This window comes from Papio anubis, chromosome 12 (genome assembly GCF_008728515.1).
Source record: "Papio anubis isolate 15944 chromosome 12, Panubis1.0, whole genome shotgun sequence".
In the NCBI taxonomy this organism is placed as follows: Eukaryota; Metazoa; Chordata; class Mammalia; order Primates; family Cercopithecidae; genus Papio; species Papio anubis.
The window spans coordinates 122,309,823-122,335,779 of record NC_044987.1 but is presented as its reverse complement, the minus strand read 5'-3'; the positions used below and the strand labels follow the sequence as shown (position 1 = coordinate 122,335,779).

At 66.6% G+C, this 25,957-nt stretch overlaps 1 protein-coding gene across 15 annotated transcripts; it reads left to right on the top strand.

Moving 5' to 3' along the window:
• Positions 1-25,957, top strand: BRSK2 (BR serine/threonine kinase 2). Of its 15 annotated transcripts, none has more exons than XR_004177613.1 (21): positions 2-118; positions 2,237-2,322; positions 4,532-4,672; positions 5,376-5,492; positions 5,926-5,959; positions 6,151-6,219; positions 6,302-6,448; positions 7,769-7,800; positions 8,100-8,264; positions 8,404-8,501; positions 8,588-8,738; positions 10,625-10,690; positions 12,599-12,659; positions 13,424-13,631; positions 14,179-14,227; positions 17,749-17,872; positions 19,565-19,745; positions 19,815-19,904; positions 20,172-20,266; positions 22,424-22,471; positions 24,214-25,957. XR_004177613.1 is itself a non-coding variant. In XM_031653837.1 (20 exons), exons 1-20 carry the CDS (start codon positions 113-115, stop codon positions 23,935-23,937), a joined length of 2,097 nt encoding a protein of 698 aa, XP_031509697.1. In that variant the 5' UTR covers positions 1-112; the 3' UTR covers positions 23,938-24,082. The 15 variants fall into 15 exon arrangements, 11 of the variants coding, with proteins under 11 accessions (XP_031509697.1, XP_031509701.1, XP_031509700.1 ...); XR_004177612.1 differs by lacking the exon at positions 24,214-25,957 and adding an exon at positions 23,762-23,779 and having other exon boundaries at positions 27-118; XR_004177611.1 differs by lacking the exon at positions 24,214-25,957 and adding an exon at positions 23,714-23,732 and having other exon boundaries at positions 27-118.

Below are 25,957 nucleotides of genomic sequence, written 5' to 3'. Positions count from 1 at the left end.
GCGAGGCTTCTTCTCTCCCGCAGGCCTGGTGAAGCTTGGGGTTCACTGTGTCACCTGCCAGAAGGTGGCCATCAAGATCGTCAACCGTGAGAAGCTGAGCGAGTCTGTGCTGATGAAGGTGGGCGGGGCCAGGGAGGGAGGCGGGGCCGGGGGAAGGAGGCGGGGCCGGGGAAGAGGCGGGGCTGGCGGTGGGGTGGGGCCGGGAAGGGAGGCGGGGCCGGGGGAAGGAGGCGGGGCCGGGGAGGAGGCAGGGCTGGTGGTGGGGTGATGCTGGGGAGGGAGGCGGGGCCGGGGAGGGAGGTGGGGCTGGTGGTGGGGTGGGGCGGGGAATAGCACAGGGGGTGGGAGCCAGCGTTGTGGGGACCTGCGGAGCTGAGTGCGGGGGTCCTGCAGGCTCCTGGGCTGCCGCACCCCTGCTGGCCCCCTGACAGGGCGCCTCTGCCCTTCTTTCTCCCCTCCGGGCCTGCCCACCTTTCTCCTGCCCCCAAGCAGAGTGGGCACCCCTGAGGGGACTGGCCGAAGCTGGGCAGTTGAGTTGCTACACTGACCTGCTGTACTAGCGGGCAGAGCCTCAGTGTCCCCAGCTAGAATCTAGAGGAGGCCCCTGCCTCAGAGCAACCCCTCGCCTGCCAGGGCCCAGCTTAGCAGAGGGGAGCCCTGCCTTCCTCCTCATCGGCTTCATGCGGTGGTGTCTGGTCACCGTGGGGTCCGGGCAGGCCCCCTGGGTGGAGGACTCCTGGGCTCTGACCCACCTCTCAGTGGGGATGGGGCTGTCCTAGCTGCTGGGAAGCCTGACCCTGGGTGTAGAGGCAGAGGCTGTGGCTCCCAGCTGCTCCCAGTCCCGCCCACAGTGGGACCTGGGCTGGCAGTGCGGGACCCTCCCAGCACCGGGGCCAGCCGAGCCCCCTGCCCTCCCTTCCCCTGCATTCACTCCTTCACATGCAGGGCTGTGGGTGGGGCAGGACACGGGGACGGGGGCCAGTGGGAGTAGCCGAGAGAGGAGAGGCTTGTGGAAGCTGCTGACAGTTGGGGACCCTGACACGTTGAGCACCCCCCAGCTGCTGGGGGTGTGGAGGAATTAACCAGACTAAACTGGGAAGGCCCAGGGACCCCATGGGGAGGTGGGAGCAGCGTTAAGGGCTGCTGAGGGCTGCTTGGATGGGGCTGGCAGGGTCCGAACCTGCCTTGGAGGAGAAACAGGGGCCCTGGGAGTGACGGGGCCAGGACAGCACCTGGCAGAGAGATCCAGTTCAGGGTGTAGCTGAGGAGAGTCCCATGCTGAATTTGGGAGGTGCCTGTGAGCCCCGAGTGAAGGAGGGCCTGGAGATGTGGGGCGGGGGAGGTGTCCCTGTCACCTGCAAGTGCTGGGCACAGTTGCCCACCTGGGAGGGAAGGGCTTGGGGACAGGCTGGCCAACCTGCCAGAGCTGGGACCCCATCACAAGACTGGCCCCAGCCCCAAAGCCTCGTCCACCCTGGCTCCTGAGTGCTGGGTCCCCTAGGCCGTGGCCTCAGCTGGCCCCACCACTGACAAGGCAATTCCTCTGTGCTGGGCAGGGCACCAGGTGCCCATGGCCAGGCTTGCATGTCTGAGGGAGGAGACCCTGCCCTCACCTCAGAGCAGGACTGGGTATCCTGAGTCAGGTGCCCTCAGGGGTCACTTCTGTCCCTCCCTGGGGCCCTCCCCACTTGGGGACAGTACCAGCTGGGAGCCTGTGGATCAGGGACACGTGCCCTGAGCACGGCCTGCACAACTACTCTATGCCCCGCACGCACAGGTCGCCTGCCCCCACCTCGTGCTAGTCCTGAGCCCACAGAAGCCTGTCCCGGCCCCTCCTCCTGTGAGGCCTCCACCGTAAGGAAGGACGGAGCCCAGGCACAGCCTGCCTGGAAGGGCCCTCCATCCGACTGGCTGGGAGCCTGGGAGGCCCCATTCCTGAGGCTGGGTTCACGGAGAGGAGCAGCACCGAGGCCCAGGCTGCCTGCCTTCCTGGGCAGGGTGGGGAGGGACCCTCCTGCTCCAGGGGACCCCAGTCCTCAGCCCTACAGGCTGCTGTCAGCCCTGGGGCCTGGGCTCCCTCCACTGCGGCTCTCCCTGCCCTCTCCACTAGCCAGGGCCCCAGCTGAGCAGCCCACGTCCCCGCGTCCCCCACAGCTGGCACCAAAGGTGGCGTCTGTGGGGAGAGAAGAGTGCCCCAGCCCTGCGAGCGTGACATGCTCTGGTCTCTCCCACGCAGGTGGAGCGGGAGATCGCGATCCTGAAGCTCATCGAGCACCCCCACGTCCTAAAGCTGCACGACGTTTATGAAAACAAAAAATATTTGTAGGTATTGCTGGGTCTGAAGAGCTGGGGTGGCCGAGGTGGGGGCTGTCGCTGCAGGGGCAGGTGGCCGGGGCTTGGGGAGCGCTGGGGCTGGAGGCCAGGGGTGCCTACTGCACCCCAGCAGCCCTGGCCCTGCCAGCATGAACACTGTCTGGGTAGGGTCTCAGCCCAGGCCGCTGTGGTCTCTGCTTCTTGACCAGACCAGAGACCTGCTCTGTGGGGCTTGCAGAGCCACCAGCCTGAGGCCGGCAAGAGGGAACAGGGCCTTCTGGAGGGGGCTTAGGCATTTCAGGGCAAGGGGCCGGAGCACCTGGGCCTCCCCACATGGCCACGCTGAGCCTCCTGGCCTCTGCCCGGGACTTCCCCAGCCCCACTGAGCCATGTCTCCATCCCTGAGGCTCCCCAACACGAGGCACAGCCAGCAGGCTCCCGCCCTGCCTGGACCCTGTCACCCCCACAGCCGCCGAGGCCAGCAGAAATCCCCACCCTGTCCCAGGCATGCCTGGCTGTGAACCCCATCGCCCCACACCCAGCCTCAGGGAGCTCCTGGGAGTGGGCACAGAGGTCACACACGGGGCGGTCTCCTCGTGCGCTCTGATGGGCTTTCCCATGGATGAGGGCTGCTGCCCGAGGGCTGTCTGGCCTTGAGCCCCACCTGACCCTCACTGGTCCCCGGGCGGCATCCTGACCTGCCAGGTGATGCCAGCCGGGCGTCTCTGAGGAATCAGGCATGGAGGGGGCAGGGAACATAAAGGGCTGGGCTGGGGGCTGCCCTCAGGGTGAGCTGGCTGAGGGTCTGGCAGAACCCAGCCACTCCCCTTCCCCCGGCAGCGACTTCCGCTCAGGCCTGGGTTTCTGCATTCCCGTGGGGAGCATGTGCCGGTGGCCAGCTCATGTGTAGCTGGGGAGAGGAAACCCGGGGTGGGGTGTGGGGAGCCCGCCTGCCCCGCCATGAGCAGGGACACAGAAACTGTCACCAGAGGCCTGGGGGGCGGGGGCGGTCCTGGCCCTGATGCTGGCGAGGTGGACTGTGACGAGGGCCACGGCTTCCTCGCTGTGACATGGTGCCGGTGTAGTGGGGTCCCGGGGAGGCCTTCTTGGAGGGGAGGGTGGGGGAGTGCGGGGGGGATGGGCACCGCAGGCCAAGGCCCAAGGACAGGAAAGAGCCCAGGAGGTGCGCACGGCTGTGCTTGGGGCTTCTCCTGAGGTCTGGCCCTGGGTGTTGTCCCATGGCCCCCGGACACCGTGTGGCCTATGCTGAGCCTTGGTCCTGGCCACCCCCTGCCCAGAGTCCCCCCCTGTGGCCCCCACCACCTTTCTCTGCCGTGGGAGCTTCACCACCACGACCTCTGCTCCCATCCCCACACTGGGCCCCCGACTCCTGCCAAGACCAGCTCCTGGGACAGCCGGTCCCCCCGGTCCCCACTCCGCTCTGAGCGTGTGCCAAGGCCCCACCCCTTTGTCCTGTGCAGTCCCCCGACATCACCACGGCCACACCTGGGGCCACCACCCTCACAGGCCTCCCCCTGGAGCTGGTTCAGCCTGGGCGGAGCAGCCCCCAGGCAGCTGCATCCAGCATCCCACGGGCCTCTCACCAGGAACCAGCTCCTCAGGACCCTCTATGTGGCTGAGACCCCATGTTGGGGGGTGCTGGGAGCCTGCCAGGGTAGGAAGGGGAGGGCCACACCAACCTTTTCCTCACCCCCTCCCCATGGCCTTCACACCTCCTGTCTCCCCCTCACAGCGGCCCAGACGGTCCCTGGGCCCCTGGATGCGGCTGTGTGGTCTCCCTGCTCGGTGCCCGTGCCACTGAGGTGCAAGGGGACCCCAGGGTGTGAGGGCCAGAGCAGGCAGGGCAGAGCCCCGAGGCCACCCCATGCACTGCTCCTTGGCCCCAGTACCCGCCCCACTCAGCCTGCGGGTTCCAAACCCTCCCTCGCTGCTCTGCCCCCAGACCCATCCCTTCACCCGCCCCTCTTCCCCCACCCCACCCCAGGCTCCTTGCAGACTCATTTGAGGCCCACCCCCAGGAACCCAGATGGTTTGAGATCTGCCGTAGTCAGGGCTCCTCTCAGCTGCCTCCCCAGCCAGTGGGAGAATGGGGGCGGCCTGCAGGAGGCTGGCCAGGAGGTGGCTGTGGGAGGCCCTGGGATGAGGAGGGGCGGCTGGCAGCCACAGCTGGGCGCACTGGTGGCCCCGTCTCCTGCAGGTACCTGGTGCTAGAACACGTGTCAGGTGGTGAGCTTTTCGACTACCTGGTGAAGAAGGGGAGGCTGACGCCTAAGGAGGCTCGGAAGTTCTTCCGGCAGATCATCTCCGCGCTGGACTTCTGCCACAGCCACTCCATATGGTGAGCCCCACCCCTGGTGCCCCCCACTCCCCAGGGACCCCAACCCCCAGGGTGCTACCGCAGATGCCCCTGTGCCCCAAGGACTACACCCCCTAGTGTGCTATTCCGAGGTGCACCATCCCCCCATTAGCTGCCCGTACTCAAACGCACTGTCCCCCCCATTGTCTACCCAAGGGCACCGTCACCCCCCTTAGCTGCCCCTCAAATGCACCGTGCCACACCAGGTGCTGCCCTTCCCCCCTCCCGAGGAACATCAACCCCTGGCACCCCCCCTGGCACCCCCGCTTTCCCCTGAGTGGGCAGTGTGTTGGGAAGGTTTCTGCCTGGCGCCCACCCAAGGGCTCTGGGAGCCCCTCGGCCTTTCCAGGGTCCACTGCTTGCATCCATGCGTGCCTGGGGGCCCTAGGTTGGCCTAGGCTAGAGCAGGTGTGCTAGGGAGCAGGAGGGGGCAGCAAGGAGCCTGCCAGGGGGCAGGAGCGCATGGCAGGAGAAACAGGGATGCCTGACCAAAGGCCAGAGCCAAACGGACCAGGCAGGCGACTTCTGATTGGCTGCCTATGACATCACCAGGCTGGGCTGCCATTGGCCCCTCTGTGTGATTGGCGTTTGGAGAGGCAGTGGGCTCCGGGCAGGGGGTCTCCAGGGTGGGGAGGTGCTCAAGGCAGAGACTGGCCCTGTTCAGCCTCACCGCCCTCCTCCCCAGCCACAGGGATCTAAAACCTGAAAACCTCCTGCTGGACGAGAAGAACAACATCCGGATCGCAGACTTTGGCATGGCGTCCCTGCAGGTTGGCGACAGCCTGTTGGAGACCAGCTGCGGGTACGTGGCCCTCTGCCCCTGCTGGCTCTGCACGGGCTGGGCTGGGGGAAGGGGAACCGGTGGGCACCCCACAGGCAGGCCCCCCACAAATGCCTGAGCCTCCCGGCACCCCACAACCTGATGGTTTTGGGGAGACAGGCCTCTCGGCACAGTAAGGGTAGGGGTACGGTCCTGGCTCTGGCCCGCCTGGGTGTGAGGCTGGGACCCCCTGGCCCCTGCCTGGCTGAGCGGGCAGACAGCCTTGGGCACAGCAGAGACCCAGCACCCCACCTTGGTCTCCTCCTAAAAGCCCGCCTGCAGATTCAGGGACGTGGGGGCGTCTCGCGCCACAGCCCTGGGAGCCTCCTCGAGGGCCCTGCGGTGCACCATCACCCCGGGGGGAGGGCCTGGCAGCGCCCGGAGCCCTGTCGCTGACCTCCGCCCTTGCCCGCAGGTCCCCCCACTACGCCTGCCCCGAGGTGATCCGGGTGAGTTGGCGCCGCCCGTGCAGCTCTGCGGGTCCCAGGGTGGCGGGGACCTGACCCTGGTGGGACCCCAGCCTGCCGCACCCCAAGGTGCTGCTAGGCCGCCTGTCCTGGGGCCGACTCCCTCTGAGCCCGGCCCCGCCAAGGCCCCCGCCCTGCCCTGCGCCCAATAGCCCGGGCACTGTTGTCTGCAGGGGGAGAAGTACGACGGCCGGAAGGCAGACGTGTGGAGCTGCGGCGTCATCCTGTTCGCCTTGCTAGTGGTGAGACCCCGGCCCCCTCCACCCCACCCCGGCCTCTCCCCAACCCGCCTGCCCATGCTGACCCCCGCCCGGCTGCCCGCAGGGGGCTCTGCCCTTCGACGATGACAACCTGCGGCAGCTGCTGGAGAAGGTGAAGCGGGGCGTGTTCCACATGCCGCACTTTATTCCGCCCGACTGCCAGAGCCTGCTGCGGGGCATGATCGAAGTGGACGCCGCACGCCGCCTCACGGTGCGTGCCCTCGGAGCAGGGCGGCCCCAGAGCGTGGCGGGGGGGCGCGGGGGTGGGCGTGTGCCCAGATGTGTGGGCACCCAGGTGTGTGAGTAGGTGCCCAGGTTTGTGGATATGTGCACAGGTGTGTGTGGGTGCCCAGGTGTCGGCTTGTGTTCAGGTGTGGGTGCACAAATGTGGGCATATGCCCGTGTGTGTGGGTGCCCAGGTGAGTGTTCAGGTGTGCGGGGGTGCCCAGGTGTTGGCTTGTGTTCAGGTGTGTGGGTACACAGATGTAGGCACATGCCCAGGTGTGTGTTCAAGGGTGTGGGGGTGCTCAGGTGTGGACACATGCCAGAGTTCATGTGATTGGGTGAGGGCATAGGTGTGGGCATGTGCACCTGTGGGGAGGTGTGTCCAGGTGCATACGAGCACTTGTACCAGTGTGGGGTGTGCACAGGGGTGGAGGGCTGTGTGCACAGGTAGGTGAGACCTGGCTGTAAGTTACACAGAAGCACTGCTGCTTCCCCATCACAGCCATCCTGCTTGCAGACGCTGCTGGGGCAAGCCCCAGGCAGGGTGAATAGTTCCGCTGAGTGCCCCCCGGCAGCTGTGGGGGCTGGCAAGAGCCGAAGGTAGCCCCCAGCTGCTGGTCCCGACCTCCTCCGGGGCTGCCTGGCGTGGGGACCGCACACGCCCACTTGACAGAAGCAGGTCACCCTCTGGGCTGGCCCTTCCAGGGTAGCGTTGCCCTGTTCCCAAGAGGCCACCGCCTCATACCCCACAAGCTGTCCCTGAGTCAGGGTGGAGAGAAGGGGACGTGTGGCTGGCCGGCCCTCCCAGCCTCCTGCCCGCACCTGCACCCAGCCCCGCCCCGCCGCACAGGTGGGCCAGGTTCTCCTGGCTTCAGCTCCCTCTTGGCTGCTCCCTGCTCTCCTGCCTTGGTTCCTTCCCAGATCCATGGAGGGGCCCGGCCCAGGCAGCACAGGCACCTGGGGCGGCCCTGGCTCCAGCTTCCCTCCCTCCCGCTCTTCCTCCACTCCCTGGGCCCCTGCCCCTACCTGGAGCATCCCCTCCAACCCCGGCTCCCCCCCCGACTTCTCTCCTTGAGGTTTGCGTTTTCTTCTCCACTTGGGAGAGGCAGGGGCAGGGGTGCTGGCCTTGAGCCTCTGGGAACGCAGCCCCCTCCCCATCCTCCTCCCCACATTCCCCCCACTCACTCGCCCTCGCCCTCTCCTGCTCTCTCCGCGCCCCCAGCACCCCCGCCTTCCCCCTCACCTCCTAATGTGGGCTCTTTCCGTCCCTCGTCCGTACTAACTCCCTGTTTCTCTTTCCTTGTAGCTAGAGCACATTCAGAAACACATATGGTATATGTAAGTAGCTTTTCCACCCACTAATCGCCTGCTTTGCCTGTTGCTGTGGCCTGGAGGCCCTGCTAGGAAAGGCGGGGGGAGGGCGCCGGCCCAGCGCAGGCCCTGCCCCGCCTTGGCCCTTGGCCCTCTGTGGCCTGCGCTGGGTGCGGGGTGCGGGCAGGACGCAGGAGGCCTCCCCGGGCTGGGCACAGGGAGAGTGGCAGGACGCAGGGCCCCAGGTGAGGGCGGGCCTCCCACCCTCCCAGCCGCCCAGGCCCGGCCGCAGCTGATAACCGGGCGTCCCTGCCCTGTGTCCACAGAGGAGGCAAGAACGAGCCGGAACCAGAGCAGCCCATTCCTCGCAAGGTGCAGATCCGCTCGCTGCCCAGCCTGGAGGACATCGACCCTGACGTGCTGGACAGCATGCACTCCCTGGGCTGCTTCCGAGACCGCAACAAGCTGCTGCAGGACCTGCTATCGGAGGAGTGCGTCCAGGGCGGCTCCTGGGTGGGGCCCTTGCAGTAGGCGGCTGGGAGGGGCACGGGGCCTGGGGTGGGAATGCTGTGGTGGAGGAGCCGACGGCCCCGCGTGCCAGCGCGTCTCGCCCCTTCTCGCCCACTGCAGGGAGAATCAGGAGAAGATGATTTACTTCCTCCTCCTGGACCGGAAAGAAAGGTACCCGAGCCAGGAGGACGAGGACCTGCCCCCCCGGAACGAGATAGGTACGGTCCGGGGTGGCCTCCAGCCCGGCCCGCACTGCCCCACTGGGGTCCAGGGGCTGTCTGGCCTGACCCTCATCTGTACTCAGACCCTCCCCGGAAGCGTGTGGACTCCCCGATGCTGAACCGGCACGGCAAGCGGCGGCCGGAGCGCAAGTCCATGGAGGTGCTCAGCGTGACGGACGGCGGCTCCCCGGTGCCTGCGCGGCGGGCCATTGAGATGGCCCAGCACGGCCAGAGGTGTGTGTGCCCCGAGGCTGCTGGGCCTCCCTCCCTGGGCTGCGCGGCACTGCCGCCTGGCTCATCGCTGCCCATTGGCCTGGGGTCTTGGCTGAGGCCATTGAGTGGGGCTGCATGGGCTGAGCTGGGCTGGGCTGGGCTGGAATGGGCTAAGCTAAGCTGAGCTGGGCTGGGCTGGGCTGGGCTGAGCTGGGCTGGGCTGGGCTGTGCTGTGCTGGGCTGGACTGGGCTAGACTGGCCTGGGCTAGGATAAGCTGGGCTGGGCTGGACTGGACTAAACTGGACTAGACAGGACTGAGCTGGGCTGGTTTGGGCTGGGCTAGACTGGACTCAGTTGAGCTGAGCTGGGCTGTACTGAACTAGATGGCTGGGCAGGTCTGGGCTGAGCTGGACTTGGTTGGGCTAAGCTGGGCTAGGCCGGACTAGGCTGGGCTAGAATGGGCTGAGATGGACTTGACTGGCCTGGGCTGAGCTGGGCTGAACTGGATTTGGCTGAGCTGAGCCAGGCTGGGCAGGGCTGAGCTGGGCTGGGCTGGGCAGGGCAGGGCTGGCTTGACCCAAGCTTGGCTGGGCTGAGCTGTGATATGGTCACACCACGCTCAGAGCCATCAGCCCAGCAAGCCTGTCCCCCTGGCCTGGGCAGTGCTGGGCCCGGCTCTGGGTGGCAAGTATGGTGTGTGTGGCCAGGGACATCACAGAACTCAGCAGTGGTGAGCAGACCCGTGGCCGGAGGAAGGGCGCCAGCCCCCCGTGGAGCCTCTGCTGGGTGGGGGCAGGGCTGGGCTGCCTGCATGAGGTCCTCAGCAAATCCGTGGAGCCGGTGTGGCCTCTTGGGGATGAGTTCAAACGTCCCTCACCAGGTGGGGGCTTCCAACATTTGGGGACAGCCCTTGGGCCCAGGAGCACACCAGGAGGTCCAAGAGCCTGGGCAGTCTCTGGTCTGCCCTGTGGTCTGGGCCTCAGCACCCCAGGGCCCCCTCCTTGTACTGGGGATTTAGGGGTGGGACAGGCAAGGCCTGTTCTTTGGGAACTTGGGGGAAACTGTGGGGAACTGCAAGGTAGCTTGGCAGCCATCAGGCTAAACCTGTTCCAGCCCCAGCCCTGGCCAGAGTACTGGTGGTCCTAGTTCTGCCAGCTCCCAGGCCATGGTCCCCTGGGAGTCCCAGGCCCTCCCCAGGGTTTCAGGCTGGCCCAGCCTCCCAACTGGGGCCCAGCCCCAGAACCTCCTTCCCAGGGCCCACTCAGCCACAGCCTTGACCCCAGGACTAGGGGGTAGCAAGGGGCCCTCCTATCTACGTTCTACTGCCCTGGCCTTCAGTGGCCTGCATGTCATGGGTGCACCCAAACCTGCAGCCCAGGTGCCTGCCTCCTGCCTTTGTGGGCACCTCTCCGGGCTCCCCTGACCCTGCAGGGCAGGCCCCACCACCCCACTGCCTGGCCTTCGGTCAGTGGCGTGGGAGGCCACCCTCTTGGCCTCTGCTGCAGCTCCCAGGCCTGGCTGCCTGGGCCAGGGCGTGGAGCATTTCAGGGCCTCTGGAAGGCCACTAGTCCTGGCATGTCCCAGTCAGACTCTGCTCTTGGCAGGGTCACCTGTGCAGCCAGCAGAGACCCAGCTGCTTGGTGCTGGGCCACACGGGGCTGCTGACTGGGGACGCAGGGGTCCTGGGGGCTGGGGGCCGGGGGCTGGGGTGGGGCCGGCCAGGCCACCCTGCCCAGCAGTCACACAGTGCGGGGCGCGCCGTCTGGCCCAGCCTCCTCTCTCGCCATCTTTGTGCGCCGGCCTCAGAGCCGCGTGTTCTTACCTGGCATGGCCCGGGCCCTGGGGGCCGACCTGTGCCCGCATGTGGCCGTCAGTAACTGTGTTTTCTCGCTCTGTTCTGCTGTAGTAAAGCAATGTTCAGTAAAAGCCTGGATATCGCTGAGGCCCATCCCCAATTCAGCAAAGAAGACAGGTATACACCCCGACCACCCGTCCCCGCACCTCCCAGCCCCAGACACGCTGTCCTGCCTCAGGCCGGGCAGGCACATGGGCGGGTCTGGTGGCGGGCTGGGCTGCAGGGCCCCTGTGGCAGTGGAGCCGGCCAGCAAGCCAGGGAAGGGCCCGCGGGCTAGGCAGAGGCCAAGGAGGAGGGGTGGGGCTGCCGAGGCGTGGCATGCCTACCCGCGAGGGACCGGGCACTGTGGCTCACAGGGCCTGGGGCTAGAGCCCCGCGTGGCTGCAGGCTGAGCCGCTCCTCCTGCCAGCCCCTGTGTTGTGTCCAGTGGGCCTCGGTGGCCCTGCTGTCCCTGGGGCCGGCCAGAGTTGAAGCCCAGCAGTCGTCCTGTGCCCACCTGCAGGAGCTGAGGAGGGCAGGAGGTGCCACCGTCAGAGGGGCCTCTGCCCGGGGCCAGTCTTCCGAGCCTGGGCAGGTGGCGTCGTCTCCCAAGGCTGCACCACGCTGGCTGCCGGTCGGGCCTCTTTGAGCCCTGGCCCCGCGCCTACCTGTGAACCCCACCCTGGCTGCCCTCAGGGCTGGCGCCATCTCTCCTGCCCCTGCCCCAGCAATTGTAGCTCAGTGTCCCAGCGGCTGCCTGGCCAGACAGGACCGGGGCTCAGCCCCTCCACCTCAGGGCTTCCGCCGCCTCTTCTGTCTTCCTCGTGCCCAGTCACGAGCTCTGGGCGGGCTGGACAGGAACCACAGGTCCAGGCCCTCACTGGTGGCTGCTGCCACTATGAGGGCTGTCCGCAGCTCGCAGCTCAGCCCTGAAAACTCTGGGTCCAGTCGCAGCCCTGGGTGCCATCCTGACCCACACAGGCTGGGTTGGGCATGGGGTCCCCGCCACCTCCCTGCCCCTTGGCTGTGTGTGGTGAGGGAGTTGGAGGGTCGTCGCTGTGGGGCCCAGCCCCCGGGTGTCCAGGAGCCAGGTGTGTGGCCAGCGTGGCGCTCTCCATGGTCCAGGGCCTGGGCCGTAGTGTGGACCAGCGAGGCCCCTCGTGGCCGGCTGGCGGTGGGCAGGCCTGGTGGGCAGCACAGGGCGGGCTTTTACTCTTCTCTGTCCTCTTCTCTTCGGCGGCTGCCTCGGCCCCTCCCTGCACTTCCTTCTTCCAAGGATGGCAACTGCCACTGTCCGGGCGTGTGGGCGCCGGCTCGTCTGTGCAGTGTGGTGGAGCGACACACGGCCATCCTGGTCCCTGCATGGGGGTGGTGGCCGCACACCGAAGTCTCAGCCGGGCACACCGGGCCAGGGCCTCCCTCCTGCTGTCAGGTGTCAGGCCGAGTAGGGCAGTGGTGGGACAAGGCCCCACCGTCCCTGCCAGCAGCCGCCCCAGCCTGGCCCTGCCCAGGCCCTCCTGGTTGTGAACAGGGAGGGCTGGCCGCTGACCCAGGCATCCCTCACGGGCATCTAGGGACGTGGAGGACCAGGCTGCAGGCCCTGGGAGAGCTCAGCCGTCTGGGGAGGGGAGGAACTTGGCAGCAGGGGCATGGGAGGCTGGAGCCAGCATGAGGCCTGGAGCAGAAGGGGCTGGATACAGGAAGCTCACAGGAAGCCCCGTCTGTCCCCTCGTCCCTCTGTCCACCCCCACGCTGGATGGTCCCTTGCTGCGGCCGTCTGATGCCGCATTCTGTGCTGTGCCTGCGCTGCTGGCATGGGGTGGCCCCCACACGTGGGCTCTGATGGGGGCCCCAGTGGGGCTGGGCACAGCCAGGCGCCCTGGGCCCTCCTGGAATTGGCAGGAAGTGCAGCAGGACCCAGGGCCTCGAGGCTCTTGGCCCGGGCTCCAGGCCTCCTGGAGGGTTTACCTGGGGGGAGCAGAGCCCAGTGCCTGCTGCTCCGCTGCCCCCTGGCTGAGCCGTGGCCCTGTACCTTGTGACCTCCAGGTCTCGTTCCATCAGCGGTGCCTCCTCAGGCCTTTCCACCAGCCCACTCAGCAGCCCCCGGGTGAGTGATCCCCCGCCCCCACCCAGCCCGGATCCTCACAGGCCCCAACCCTGCCAGTCAGCGTGTGCCGGGGGGGGCAGGCCTCCGCGGACCCTGGGAAGCAGCCCCAGGCACCCCCCATGCTCGAGCTCCTGTGGCGGCTGCTGCTCTGCGGCGCGGGCTGCTCTGCTAACTGCACGCTCTTTTGTTTTTTGTTTTGTTTGTTTTCTTGTGTGTCACTTGTTTTCTTTTGTGGCGAACCCCCCTGCCCCTGCCCGCCTGCCTCCCTGCCTGCCTCCCCACCCTCCCGCTCCCGCCCGCTTCTTTCTGGTCCTCCTGTGCTATGTGCCTGTGGGGGACTGGGGTGCACGTGCCGCGCGGCTGCCCCCGCCCCGCTCGCTCCCTGCGCCTCCCTGTAGCCTATTAGGAAGCTTGTCCTGCCCCCACCGCCCCATGAGCTGCCCTTCATGGCCCGCCCCCTGACCACCTCCACGGAGCCTGAAGCTTGTGGGAGCGCCTCGAGGCCCGGATACGTCCTCCCTCCGCAGGCCGCCCCGCGGCCCGACCCCAAGACCCAGACCTTGCCGTGCAAGGCCAAGCTGACCGACAAGCCTCTGCAGGGCACCAAGTCCAACCCCTTCCCGGCCAGCACCCCGGCCCAGTCTCCCGCTGCCGGCCTTTGTCCCCAGCTGGCACCACCCCTGGGCCCGCCTGTCCTGCGGGTGCCCCCCCGGCCCCCACCCACTGGGATTGAACCAAACACCAAATCTATCCCCATCATACAGGTGACCCCTCACCCCTCACCAAGGGGCAGTCCCCTCCCCACCCCCAAGGGGACGCCTGTCCACACGCCAAAGGAGAGCCCGGCCGGCACGCCCAACCCCACGCCACCGTCCAGCCCCAGCGTCGGAGGGGTGCCCTGGAGGGCGCGGCTCAACTCCATCAAGAACAGCTTTCTGGGCTCACCCCGCTTCCACCGCCGGAAACTGCAAGGTGAGTGTCTGCCCGGAGATGCCAGAGCAGGGCTGGGAGAGAGGAGAGGCCGCCCCGAGGAGGCCCCCCAGCAGTGCCAGACCAGTCCGCAGGGCCTGCCCATGGCTCACTGTCCTGAAAGCGTCCAGCCGCAGCCTGTGTCCTACCTGCTGCACAGGCTGGCACCCCCTCCAGACATTCTGTGCTCCCGAGTCTTCCCACTCCGTGTCCTGGGGCCAGGCACACAGCAGGGAGAGCTGGCCACCAAGGGGGCACTGCCAGTCAGGAGGCCCCATGTGTGGACACCGAGGGCCAGCCAGTGCTGCTGGAGCAGGCACAGCTGACTTCAGCACCAGAGGCGGGGACAGCTCCCCCTTAGCCCCGGGGCACCACGGCCAGTGGAGCCTCTAAGGTGGCCGGGAGCTGGGCTGGGACCGTGCCCCTGGGGGACTGTCCCAGTGTGCGGGGGTGGACTCCTGATGACCCTGACCTCGGCGCAAGGTGGCCGGGGCAGGGGAAGGATGGAGTGGTCACCAGGCCTTCCCTCCTGTTCATCCCATGTGCACAGTTCCGACGCCAGAGGAGATGTCCAACCTGACCCCAGAGTCGTCTCCAGAGTAAGTGGCCCCTGCTGGAGGCCTCCTGGTACCTGACACTGGGCTGACCGGGTGAGGGGCACGGAACCCTTCCCCTGTGGCCGACGGGGGCTCCTCCACCTGGCTCCACCTCCCACTGCGGGCAGGCCCGTCTCGGCCACTGAGTCTCTGAACTTCAAATACCCAGCAGTGAGAAGGCCAGCCAGGGGAGGACCCCCAGCTCTGTTGAGAAGCTTCAGGCCTCAGGAGAGCCTGGGGTTGGCTGGAGGCGAGCGGGGGGTGCGCTGGGCAGAGTCTCCCGAGGGCCTGAGCTCGCCAAGGGCAGAGACTCAGGGTCGGTCCGGTCTCACGGAGAAAGCAGCCTGTGTTAGGAAGAAAGAGGCAGCCCTGGGGCAGCAGGCCTGGTGGGAACACGTGTGCAGGGGCAGAGCAGAGCAGCCAAGCTGAGGCCTGGCCCCGCCGCCTTTCTGAGCTGTGAGAGGTGCCACTGCAGAGACTCTACAGCACCCAGGTGCTGCAATGCCCTGGGGGCCGCTGTGACCAGCGTCCAGGCAAGGATGTCCCCAGAGAGACCCCTTCCCAGTGCCCAGGCCCTCTCCCTCTCCTCCACGACGGCCTCAGTCACTGGGCAGTGTCTCCGTGACCAGGCAACTGCTGGCGTGCACATACGAGCCTGCAGCGTGACCCCAGGCCAGGCAGCTGCAGAGAGCGGCGGCCAGGCCCGAGTCACTTCACAGGACACCCTGGGAAATGAGGTGTGGGCAACTGTGGACTGAGTAAGAGAAGAACCTTCATCCTGCTGCTGGCTTTAAACCAGGGGCCCCCGTGGAAACTGCTCAGTGCCAAGCCCCAGGAGCGGCATCTGCAGTCTGTGCCAGGATCCCGCCCCAGTGGCCTTTCTGCGCCGGTCAGGTGGCCCCTCCAGCCGGGTGCCTGGGTCGGAGGTGTGTAGGCATCATCGCAAGCCCAGAGGCACAGGGCTCAGCAGACTTGGGAACCCTCTGCCTAGGCCCTGACGTTGCCATTTCTGCTGCCACCAAAAGCTTTCATGAACAGACTCATAATTATCTCCCTCAGAGAAGGTGGCTTTGACGCCACTGCAGCTGCCTGCGCTTCTCCCCTCCCCTATCCTGAGACGGCCTGGAGGCCCTGACCCCTCCCGAGGGCCTGGCACGGACGCCTCCCACAGACCCTCTTTGGTGACGACTCGCTTGCTGGGGACCTGAGACAACCCCCAGCCCCAGCTGCCGCCAGCCCCATGTCAACCGGGCACCTCAGAGGAACAGAACCAAGGGGCTGTGTGTGCAAGGGAGGCAGTGGCTTCAGGAAGGGGCACGTGCGGTTGTTTGGGACACGCAGGGCTGCAGGCTGGACACTCAGGGCTGATGTCCTTGAGTCTGAAGCCCTGGCTGGAAGCCCAGGCAGTTTCCAGGTTGCAGCCTCGAGGGGCGTTCTTTCTCTAGGAAGACCGAACCTGGTGGATGCACCACCCTGTGAGGAAGGGTCCCCCGCCAGACTCAACAGGCGACTGATTTAAGTTCGTCTCATCTAAAAATCGCTTGGCAGCTACACCCAGACTAGCATCCGGCCAGGCTGTGCACTGTCCACCACGTGGGTGCTGGAGTCACAGCACAGGCCCCTCACCCCTCATCGGCCTGGCCTCCCTCGGCCCTCCGGCGTCTTTCACACATGGGACTAGTTTTGCCAAATGCTGCACCCCCGGGCCTCAGAGAGTCACGTTTGTGCCATCTTTCCTGTCTCTTCGTCGGGCAGAACGTTGACCATGCCGAAACCCATCTGTACTTCCGAACTGCCTGGCTGCCCCGGGCACTTCCTGGCTCCAGGTCCTGGCATAGGGGGAGGGGGTAAGGTCAGGGCCAGAGCTGGCCCTCGGAGCTTGGAACCCACAACAGCCAGCCAGCAAGACCAGCAGGACACTGAGGCGGCATCGAGGGGCTGAGCGATGGCTGGGCCCGGTCCCTGTGCTTGTCTAGGAAGACTCCTGGGCCTCACAGGGACGGCCACAGTGGCCAACGAGGCACCTCCAGGAATGGGCAAGGGAAAGGGGAGTTGAGAGGCCGCTGGGAGGGGCCTCAGAATCAGTCGGGAGAGGGCACCACTGAGCCCCAGCCCTGCATCAGTCGGGAGAGGGCACCACTGAGCCCCAGCCCTGCTGGCGCCTCCTCCCGGTCCCTGCCTCTGCCTCTCGGTGCACCTGGTTCCACCTCCAGGCAGCAGCCGCATGGGACGCTGGCAGTGCGAGCCACCACCGCGAACAGCCACCCCGTGCGCTCTGAGAGTCTCGGGCTGTGCTAGAGGCGCCCCTGGCCGTGGTCCTCACGACTGGGCTTCCTGGCTCCCTCACTGGTGGGTGGGGTTCGGGTGCCCTCGAGCTGGAGAGCAGAGGGCCTCTGCACGTTGGGGTGAGCCTGCCAGCAAGACAGCAGCAGCCTTCTGTGGCCTCAGAAGCGCCTCCCCGCTCTCCTGTTGGAAGCGAGTTGCAGGCCCCGCCTGCTCCTGGGGGTGGGTGGCACAGGTGACTTCAGGAGCCCAACTTGAGCCACCTCTCACAGGGGCCTTGGTGAGGAGGGCTCACCTGTGGAGGGACATTCCCAGACTTGGGAGCGAGTGGCAGGTCGGCAGCCGGGCCAGGGGTAGGGAGGGGTGTGGGGCAGCTAGGCGGGCTGGGCAGGTGGGTGGTGCCAGCCGTTGTCACTGGGCCCTGCGTCCAGCAGAGGAAGTGATGTCAGTCAGGCCTGCCAGTCATGAGGTTAGCAGCACTGGCCTAGCCCGGGGTGGGGACCACCCACCGTGGTGGCATCTGGGAGCCAGGGTCTGCGTGGCTCTGGCAAGCCCTGAACCACCCTTCCCCAGCCAGCCTCAGAGGTCTGGAAGCGATGTCTGCTCTGCAGCGTAGGGACCAGCCCTGCCAGGCTGGAGCCACAGGGAAGCCACATGGCCACACGTGCTAAACACAGGAGGGCAGCCCCAGGGGTGCTGAGGCCGCCCTGTCTGGTGGGAGGGCACGCAGCTCCCGGTGTCTGTGCCGTACCTGTCCTGCCGCTGCCTACGTACAGCTCCCTGGTTTTCCCAGCTCCAGGCTGGGCACCTCAGCCAGGAGGCCACTGGGCACCTGACTAGGGCTCAGCCAGAAACGGAGAAGCAAGGCCAGGGGCAGGGGCCACCCACTCCCTCCCCTTTCCTTCCCAGTGGGGGCTTCAGCGAGTGCTGCCCGGACACAACTCTTAGGGAACCAAGAGGGGCCAGTTAGGGCCATGGAACCTGGCTGGGCCATGGGCCAGGGTTAGGGCATTAGGGCTTGGATAAAGGTTATGGTCAGGGCTGGCGATGCTAACGGTGATGGTCAGGGCATACGGGCCAGGGTTAGGGCGCTGGGGTCAGGGCCGTGGGCACTGCGGAGACGGCCATGTCCATCACGCAGGAATTGAGGATTCCACTGTTCCAGCCCCAGGTTCGAGGGAGGCAGGGGTGTGGACAGTACCACGCCTCAGTCCTCACAGCCTCTGTCTCCCGCTGCCCAGGCTGGCCAAGAAGTCCTGGTTTGGGAACTTCATCAGCCTGGAGAAGGAGGAGCAGATCTTCGTGGTCATCAAAGACAAACCTCTGAGCTCCATCAAGGCTGACATCGTGCATGCCTTCCTGTCGGTGAGGCCACAGGGCGCCAGGGGAGGCGGGCAGCCCTCCCAACCCCACGCCGCCCAGCCCTGAGAATCAGGCTCCTCACTTAGACGGGACACGTCCACACACACAGCACGGACGTCCACTCAGCTGTGGGCCGGCCTGGCTGCCTTCACTGGACAGGCGCTGTCTCCCGCCCAGCATTCCGAGGGAGGGTCCCTGCCCGTCTGGGGCACTTGGCCTGTAGAGGGAGTCAGGGCCTTGCTCACTGGTCCCCAGCAGCCCTAGATGTGTGCTGGGCGGGCCTGGGCAGCTGGCACGTGGGGCAGAAGGAAGGCTCCAGCTGGGTGGGCCTCAGAGGGGAACATTTCCATGAGACTTAGGGAGAAGCCTTTGTGAGGCCGTGACCCCAGGGACCCGTGGGGCTCTCACCCCCAGGCCTCAGGTATCTTGGTTTCCTTGGTCTCACCCTGCCCTCGGAGGCCGGGTGGCTCTCACAGTGACCGCGCTCAGGGTCTTGGGTGGGCTTCGTTTGTCTCTGCTGGGCATCTTTGGGTTAGGAGGAGCAGAAAAGCCCCTCAAGCCTCAAATAGAGAAGTTTCATTGCCAGGACTCCAGCACCCAGTCCCATCAGGAGGCCCCTTCCTTGTCGGCCCTGCCCCACCCTGTACTGCAGCCAGTGCCGAGGCATCACAGGGGCTGCCCCCACCTCCCCCGCCTGCCTCCCCAGGGCTGCTGTCCTGCTCTGTGCTCACTACGCCCAGGCCCCAGGATCTTGGCAAGATCAGGCTGTGGCTCCCTGCGGCAGCTCTAGCTGGGGGCTGGCCTCCACCCCACCTGACGCTCTGCCCCCAGGCACTCAGGCCGCTGCTGCCCTGGCTGCAGCTGAGGTTCCCTTAGCGCCGTGGGGACAGCTTGGAGCCCCTGCAGAAGGCTCCAGGGCCAGGAGAGCCCAGCGCTGGGCAGGCCTCAGGCTGCACTTGGACCCCGGCCTCGGGGACCCTCAGCGTCCCCGTCCCCACAGGCTGCTCACTTCTTTGGGCCTCCTCCCTCACCACATCCCTTCATGCTGCCCCCGGTTGCCACAGCCAACCTCAGACTCAGTGGTGGCCTCAGCCCCTCCCCATGCCAGCCCCAGTAAGGCGGCCGTGTGCCAGCCTGGGCCCCATGCGCTGGGTGGCCCTGAGTTCTGCTTCCTGCAGCTGCCCGTCGGTACTGTGGAGCCCACACAGCCAGTGCCCAGCACCGTAAGTCCTGCAAGCAGTGGGAGTCCCAGGAAGCCCCAGCAGGAGGGCACGGCCCCAGCCCTGCCCTGGCACCTCCCTCTCAGTGACAGCTCCCAGACTCCCCACCTCCCACTCAGCTCCACCCCGGACCCCACCTCAGGCTGCAGGGTCACCTCTCACCTCCATCTTGCCCGTAAGGCTCCTCTGTGAGGTCCTGGCCGTCCTGTGCTGTGGCCGCGTGAGAAAAGTCCACGGCAGGGGTTCAGCCACCCCCGCTAAGGGGACCAAAGCTTTGGAGGGTGGGGGCTGGAAACGGCCCTCTCCCTGCTCCGACCGTCTCCACCCGCGCTGTGCCCCTCAGATGTGGAAGCAGAGGTGCCTGGGTGCTCACAACGTGTGCGCGGTGGGGCTGGCTCGCCCCAGGGCTGCCTCCCCAGAGGGCCAGGGTGGGACCTGCCAGGCTAGCCGCGCTCACACTGCTCCCTCTGCACAGATCCCCAGCCTCAGCCACAGCGTCATCTCCCAGACGAGCTTCCGGGCCGAGTACAAGGCCACGGGGGGGCCAGCCGTGTTCCAGAAGCCTGTCAAGTTCCAGGTGGATATCACCTACACGGAGGGAGGGGAGGCGCAGAAGGAGAACGGCATCTACTCCGTCACCTTCACCCTGCTCTCAGGTGAGCCGGCGCCCCCGGGGCGGCTCCGGGCCCAGGCCTGTCCAGGGCGTAACCCCCTGTCTCCCCTAGGCCCCAGCCGCCGCTTCAAGAGGGTGGTGGAGACCATCCAGGCCCAGCTGCTGAGCACACACGACCCCCCCGCGGCCCAGCACTTGTCAGGTGAGGCGGGCTCAGCTCCGGCCAACCTGCAGCCTGCGAGTGGGGCGTGGCCAGCTGGTGCTGCGCGGACGGGAGGCCTGAGAGCCCTGGCGCAGCCTCCTGGCCCCTCTTGACGGATGCCCCCACCTTCCTGCCCCAAGCTGTGGCTGCGCCCCTCAGGGAGCAGGGCCCCCCCCCGGCCCGGCGGGACCCCCCGCCTCGCCTCTGCACGCCAGGGACATAGGGCGCGGCCGCACCACACTGAAAGGCGCCTCTTGTCCACTGTAGAACCCCCCCCACCAGCGCCAGGACTAAGCTGGGGTGCTGGGCTTAAGGGCCAGAAGGTGGCCACCAGCTACGAGAGTAGCCTCTGACGCTGGCAGGTAAGGCGCCCGGCCTGTGCTGGGGCGGGGAGGGGCTGCGGGCAGGTCCTCGGCGGAGCCAGGCTGGTCCTGAGCAGGGCCCTCCATGCCCACCCACAGGTCTCGGCCCTGGACAGGCCAAGCATGCCCCGGGCGGCCCATCTGCTAGGGAGCCAGACACAGGGCAGCCCGCACAGGCCCTGGGAGAGCAGTGACAAGGCCCTGCCCTCGAGGCTCCCCGCCATGGCACCCTAGGCGGGCCGCGGGCTGCCTCATGGGCTGTGACTTATCTCTCCATACTTCCTGACAGCCCAGGGTCATGCCTCCAGCAGGGCAGAGGGGCTTGAGCCCAGCCAGAGCTGGGGCTTCACCACAGCCTCAGGGGCTTGTGCAGGGGAGGGTCGCCCCAGCCTGGAACCACCAGGGGCCAGGAGCCCAAGGGTCCATGCCACTTGGCTCCCCCCGCTCCCTTGGGCCCACGTGTGGTGGGGGCAGGGCAGAGCACTGGGCACATGCATGGGCCTGGTCTGCCAGCAAGGGTGTGTGGGCGCGCCTCTCAACAGCGGTGTGGCGTGGGAGTGCTGGGCGTCATGTGGGGGGAGCGCCCGGCTGGACCCTGGGGGGCCCCTCTCCTGGCCTGCATCTCTGCAGCTCTGTGGCGTGCTAGGTCACCTCCTGTGTTTCCGTGTGGGGTCCTGGAGGCCATAGAGGGCCCCCACCCCACCCCCCGTCATCCTCATTCCATCCTCATTCCATCACCTGTGGGAGCCCCCCCCCGAGTGTGCTTCACCCCACTGCGGGCTGGGGGCTGAGGTCCCTAACAGCCCTGGCCCTAACCGAAGCCCCAGTGGGTGGAGGAGTTGCCCCCTTCTCCTAATTTTGGGAGCCAGGCTGGCACAGCGGGCAAGGAGGAACAGGGTTCCAGGTGCTCAGCCCCGCAGATACATGTGGCTCTGCCCTACAGTGGAGGCTGTGCCATCGGCCGGCAGCAGCTTCTGGCTCTCTGAGCCTTGAAAGCCTTCATCTTAGGAAGGGAAACCAAGGCCAGGGAATGACAGGGCAGCCACCAAGGCCAGGGACGGACCGGCTTGTCCAGGAGGGCAAGCAGAAATGGGCCCCGGGTGCTGCCCAGGGTGTCCCTGCACCTGAGCAGCCACATGGATGCCTCAGGCTGCTCCTGTGTGGGCTGTGGGCAGAGCTCCCCCAGCCTGGCCCTGCAAAGTGTGGCCCTGCAAAGTGTGGTCCTGCCTGTCAGCACATACCACTCCTCACCGAGCCAACTCCCAGCCCCTCTCCATTCCTGCCCTGGACCCTGACCTCAGTGGAGCCCATTGCAGAGGCTCTTGGGGGCCTATTCTGGGCCCCATCTGTCTGCCTTTGGACTTGAGGGGCCCAGCCTGTCCCCATGATCTCGCTACACCCAGCCCTGCCCCCCCCCCCCACATTGGACGCTTTTGTCCAGTGAGCCCAGCTCCAAGGACATGTGGAAGGTGTCTAGCCAGCAGGGGGCCTCCTCAGGCACTGCCCACCCTCCTGGAGACCCCAGCCCGGCCGAGGAGGGGGGCTCAGAGCCCCCAGTGAGCAGGCACACGCAGACCAGGGCATGTGTCTGCAGGCGCCAGAGAGGGCCTCGAGGGAGCAGCTCCTCCCAGGGCCTTGCTCCCACCCCAGTCCTGGCCTGGCAGCACCAACATTCCCAGGCCCAGCAGCAGGGGAGAGGGTTGAGAAAGAGGGTGCCTGCCTTGAGTTGAGGGGCAGCTGGAAGCCACAGGGTCCTGGAGCTGCCGAGTGGCACAGTGAGGATGCATAGTGACCGACGCAGGTCACGGCCAGGGCAGGGTTGTCAGCCCATGGGAGGTTGCCAGGCCCACCCAGGGCACCAGCCATATCCAGGCTCAGGCTCAGGCTGCTGGAGGACCCGCGGCTGCCCAGGTGGCTCCGCCTTATTTCCCGCCCCCGCAGCCCCGCCTCACTCCAGGCCCTGCCCCCTGCACTGCCCCTTCTAGGCCCCGCCCCCTCTGGCTCTGGCCCCACCCAATCCCTCCCCCTTACCTCCAGGGCCCCACCCACTCCTGGCTCTGCCCCCTGCCCATCGAGGCTGTGGGCGTCCAGCCAGTCGGAAGGCGCGGGGCGGCCTTTCACTCACTCCCTCCCTCCTCTCTCCATTCTGTGCTCCAGACACCACTAACTGTATGGAAATGATGACGGGGCGGCTTTCCAAATGTGGTAAGAATCCCCCACGCTCACCTGGCGCCTCCGCCTGCCACTCCACCGCTCACCCTCAGCCCGCTCTGGCCAACCCGCCGCCCCGGCTGTCTCGGCTTCCCTGTGTAAGATAGACGTAGGCAACCAGCAGCGCAGATGTCCCGGCCCATCCGCTACCGGGAGCAGCCCAGGTCGCTCCCCTACCACAGTGGGCCCAGGCGGGGCTCCTGGCCAGACCCACCTCTGCCAGGCCCTAGGATCGGGGCAGGCCCAGGAAGGGGCTCCCAAGGCCTGAAGCCAGTGAGGGTCCCACTGGTCCCAATGGTGCAGGCTGTGGCCTAGGTGCCCAACCCTCTGTCCACTGGAGGCTGTGCCTGGCAGGGAGCTCAGGATTCAGGTGGTGGTTAGGCTTAGGAAGTGGGGTTGACGTGCCTCCATCGGCACACCTGGGCAGTGAGCGCAGGGCCCCAAGAAGGGTGGGCTCCCCATTTCCGCCCCTGTCCTCAGGACTGCCCCCCTCCCAGGGACCCGGGACACGACTCTAGCTGCCTGTCCCCAGACCCCCAGCCTGCCTCCCACACCCACCCCCTCCATGCCTGTCCACTCATCTGTCCATCTGTCTGTCTGCTGCTGAACTGTGTCCAAGCTGGTCAGGAGTCGGGCTTCAGGCCTCTCTGGGGAGGTGTGGTGGGCACGCCCTCTCCCTGTCTTCCACTGGGCCTCACACAGTGGGGCCAGCAGCTGCCCCCAGGGTCCTGCGAGGCTGCAGAGCTCCCAGCAGGCCCTTGTCTTGACGCTGTCATCTCCGGAGTGGGGTGGGCTGTCCCTCACGGCTGTGAGGTGGGGAGGCAAGGGGGCGGTGCAAGGCCTTCCGGGCCAGGCCTTGGTGGGGAGGGAGGGAGGGGTCTCACCACCTGCCCCGAGCCTCACTTCGCCAAAGGAGCCCTGGGTCCTGCGCAACAGCTCGGAGGCACTGGGGTCCTAAGCTCCTGGCCCCACGGCGCACAGCTCCCCCACCGCACAGCCCCGCAGCGTGCAGGGCCCCTGCCGGCTGCCACCTGCCCACCCCGCTTGCCGCCCGCCGGCTCCGCTCCGCCCCATCTCAGCCTCATCTCTGGGTTCTCTCCCTCGTCGAGGCCCCTTTGTTCATTTGTTTGTTTGTTCTCTTTCTCTCTCCTTCCCTCCCTTCCTCTTTCTCTCCCCCTTTTTTGTTCTTTTTTCTTTTCTTTTGTTTTGTTTTTTGTCTCTGTTCTGTGTACCCAGGCAGCCCATTGAGTAACTTCTTTGACGTAATTAAACAACTTTTTTCAGACGAGAAGAACGGGCAGGCGGCCCAGGCCCCCAGCACGCCCGCCAAGCGGAGTGCCCACGGCCCACTCGGTGACTCCGCGGCCGCTGGCCCTGGCCCCGGAGGGGACGCCGAGTACCCAACGGGCAAGGACACGGCCAACATGGGCCCGCCCGCCGCCCGCCGCGAGCAGCCTTAGACACACTAGCCTCCCCCCCCCAGCACAGCACTGACAGCGGCTGCCTCGCCGCCCGCCGCCCGTCCTGCCCCAAGTGGACCCGCGGCCGCGCCGCCCGTCCATCCAGACTGTTCTCAGAGCCTGGGAGGAAAGGAAAGGGGCGCCGGGGCCGGCCTGCGGGCTGTGCCAACCGCGCCCGCTCTGTTTCCTCTCTCCTGTCTCTTTCTTTCTTTTCTCTCTCCTGTCTCTGTCTCTGCCTGTCTCTGACAGCGTCGCTTGTTTCCACTCTGATACCAGGAATTATCCCGAAAAGTTAACATGTCACCTCCACGAGGCCATCCTCTGTGACCGAAGGCAGCTGCTGCGGACCCGCCCTCCCTCCGCTCCTGCTGTTGCTGCCAGGCAGCGAGGCCCAGCCCAGCGCCCCGTCCACCCCGCGGCAGCTCCTCGCCTCAGCTCCGCACGGCCCGTGGGAGGAGGGCCAGGCTCGGGGGAGCCTCCTCCAGCCCGGCCGACCCGGACTCCCGGTCACCTGACCCCTCAGCAAGAACAGCCTGCCTGGCGGCCTTCTGGGGCCAGGACCCCCGGTGGGCAAAGTAGCCACAGGAACAGACCCCGTCCACCCCGTCCACCGCCTCCACGCCGCACCTGGAGGCCTCCTCGCGCCTCGCGGCCCATGCCCCGCCTCCCTGGCCGTGCCGCCTCCGCCTCCGTGTAGTCTTGGCCTCCTCAGGCTGCCTCCCGCCCTCTCGTCTCACCTGCACCTCCCTTGCCTCATCTGGGGCGGCTGTGGGCTCTGGCACTCCTCCCTGGCTGAGGTGGAAACAGAGACCCTAGGGCGCCAGAGCCTTCCCAGCAGGCCAGGTCGCTGGGCTGGGATCAGTGTTATTTATTTGCTGTTTTAATTTATGGATTCTCTACACCTCTGTTCAGGGAAGGGCGGCGGCCGCATCCCCTGCCGTCTGCCCGTCTCGGGCGGGGTGGGGTCTGGGGCCAGGGCGCCCTCTGAGGACAGAGCTGGTGGGGCGCGGGGCAGCTGGTGAGCTACTGTAAACTTTAAAGAATTCCTGCAAGATATTTTTATAAACTTTTTTTTCTTGGTGGTTTTTGGAAAAGGGTGTGGGGGTGGGGGCGCCGCTGGGACAGGGCCAGGTTTTGTGTTTCAGTCCCTTGCTCCCGGTTCTTTCTACACACACATCTAAGATGGTGCGGTTCGCTCTGTCATGGGTTCCGTTTCTCTGCGGAGAAGCAGCTCCACCTGTGGGGGCTCGGGGCAGAGGGGCAGCGTCTCGTAGCGGACGGCAGCGCCAGCGCCCCTCTGTCGAGGCCCAGGCTGGGGCGATCTTGGTTTTGTGTCCAAGGGTGAAGGGGTAGGAGGAAGGCCCCCAGCTGGCCCTCCCCACACACAGGACGGCAGGGGCACGTGGGGCTTTTCTTATTAAAATTTTAAAAAGTTGAAAAAAAAAAAAGGACAGAAAGAGTCGGTGGCGCTCCTCCGCTGGGCGTTCTGTGCAGAGCGAGGCCCAGGGTGTGGCCTGGAGGGGGCTGCAGGCCCCCCTGCCCAGTGCCCACCGCCGTGCTTCACCCCAGCTCCAGCTTCTGCGTTCCCTTCTGCCCACGTGCCCGGCCCTCCCAGGCGGGCACAGCCCAGATGCAGCGGCCATGGGGGGCGGCGGGTCTGATGCATGCCTCTGCCGTGGAGTCTGTCTGCTTCAGTGCCTGCCCTGCCTCCCACCCACCTCGTGTATACATTTTAACGCTTCTGTTGACGTGAGACCTCTGCCACAGGCTGGGATTTCTAGACGTAAGAACAAAAGCAAACGCCTAGGACAGCAAACGCCAGGCGGCCCAGGCGGGAAGGGGCTCTCCACGGAGATCGAGGACACGAAGCACAACGCCTCTTGCTCGCCTTCCCCTCTTGTGCTTCAGACACGCGCGGACTCCAGCAGGCGCCACGGAAATGGGCGAGCCCCCGCAGTGTACCCCTGTCGTAACTGTGAGCGACTGCAGCTCGGAACAATAAATCCCTTCCGCAAAGACA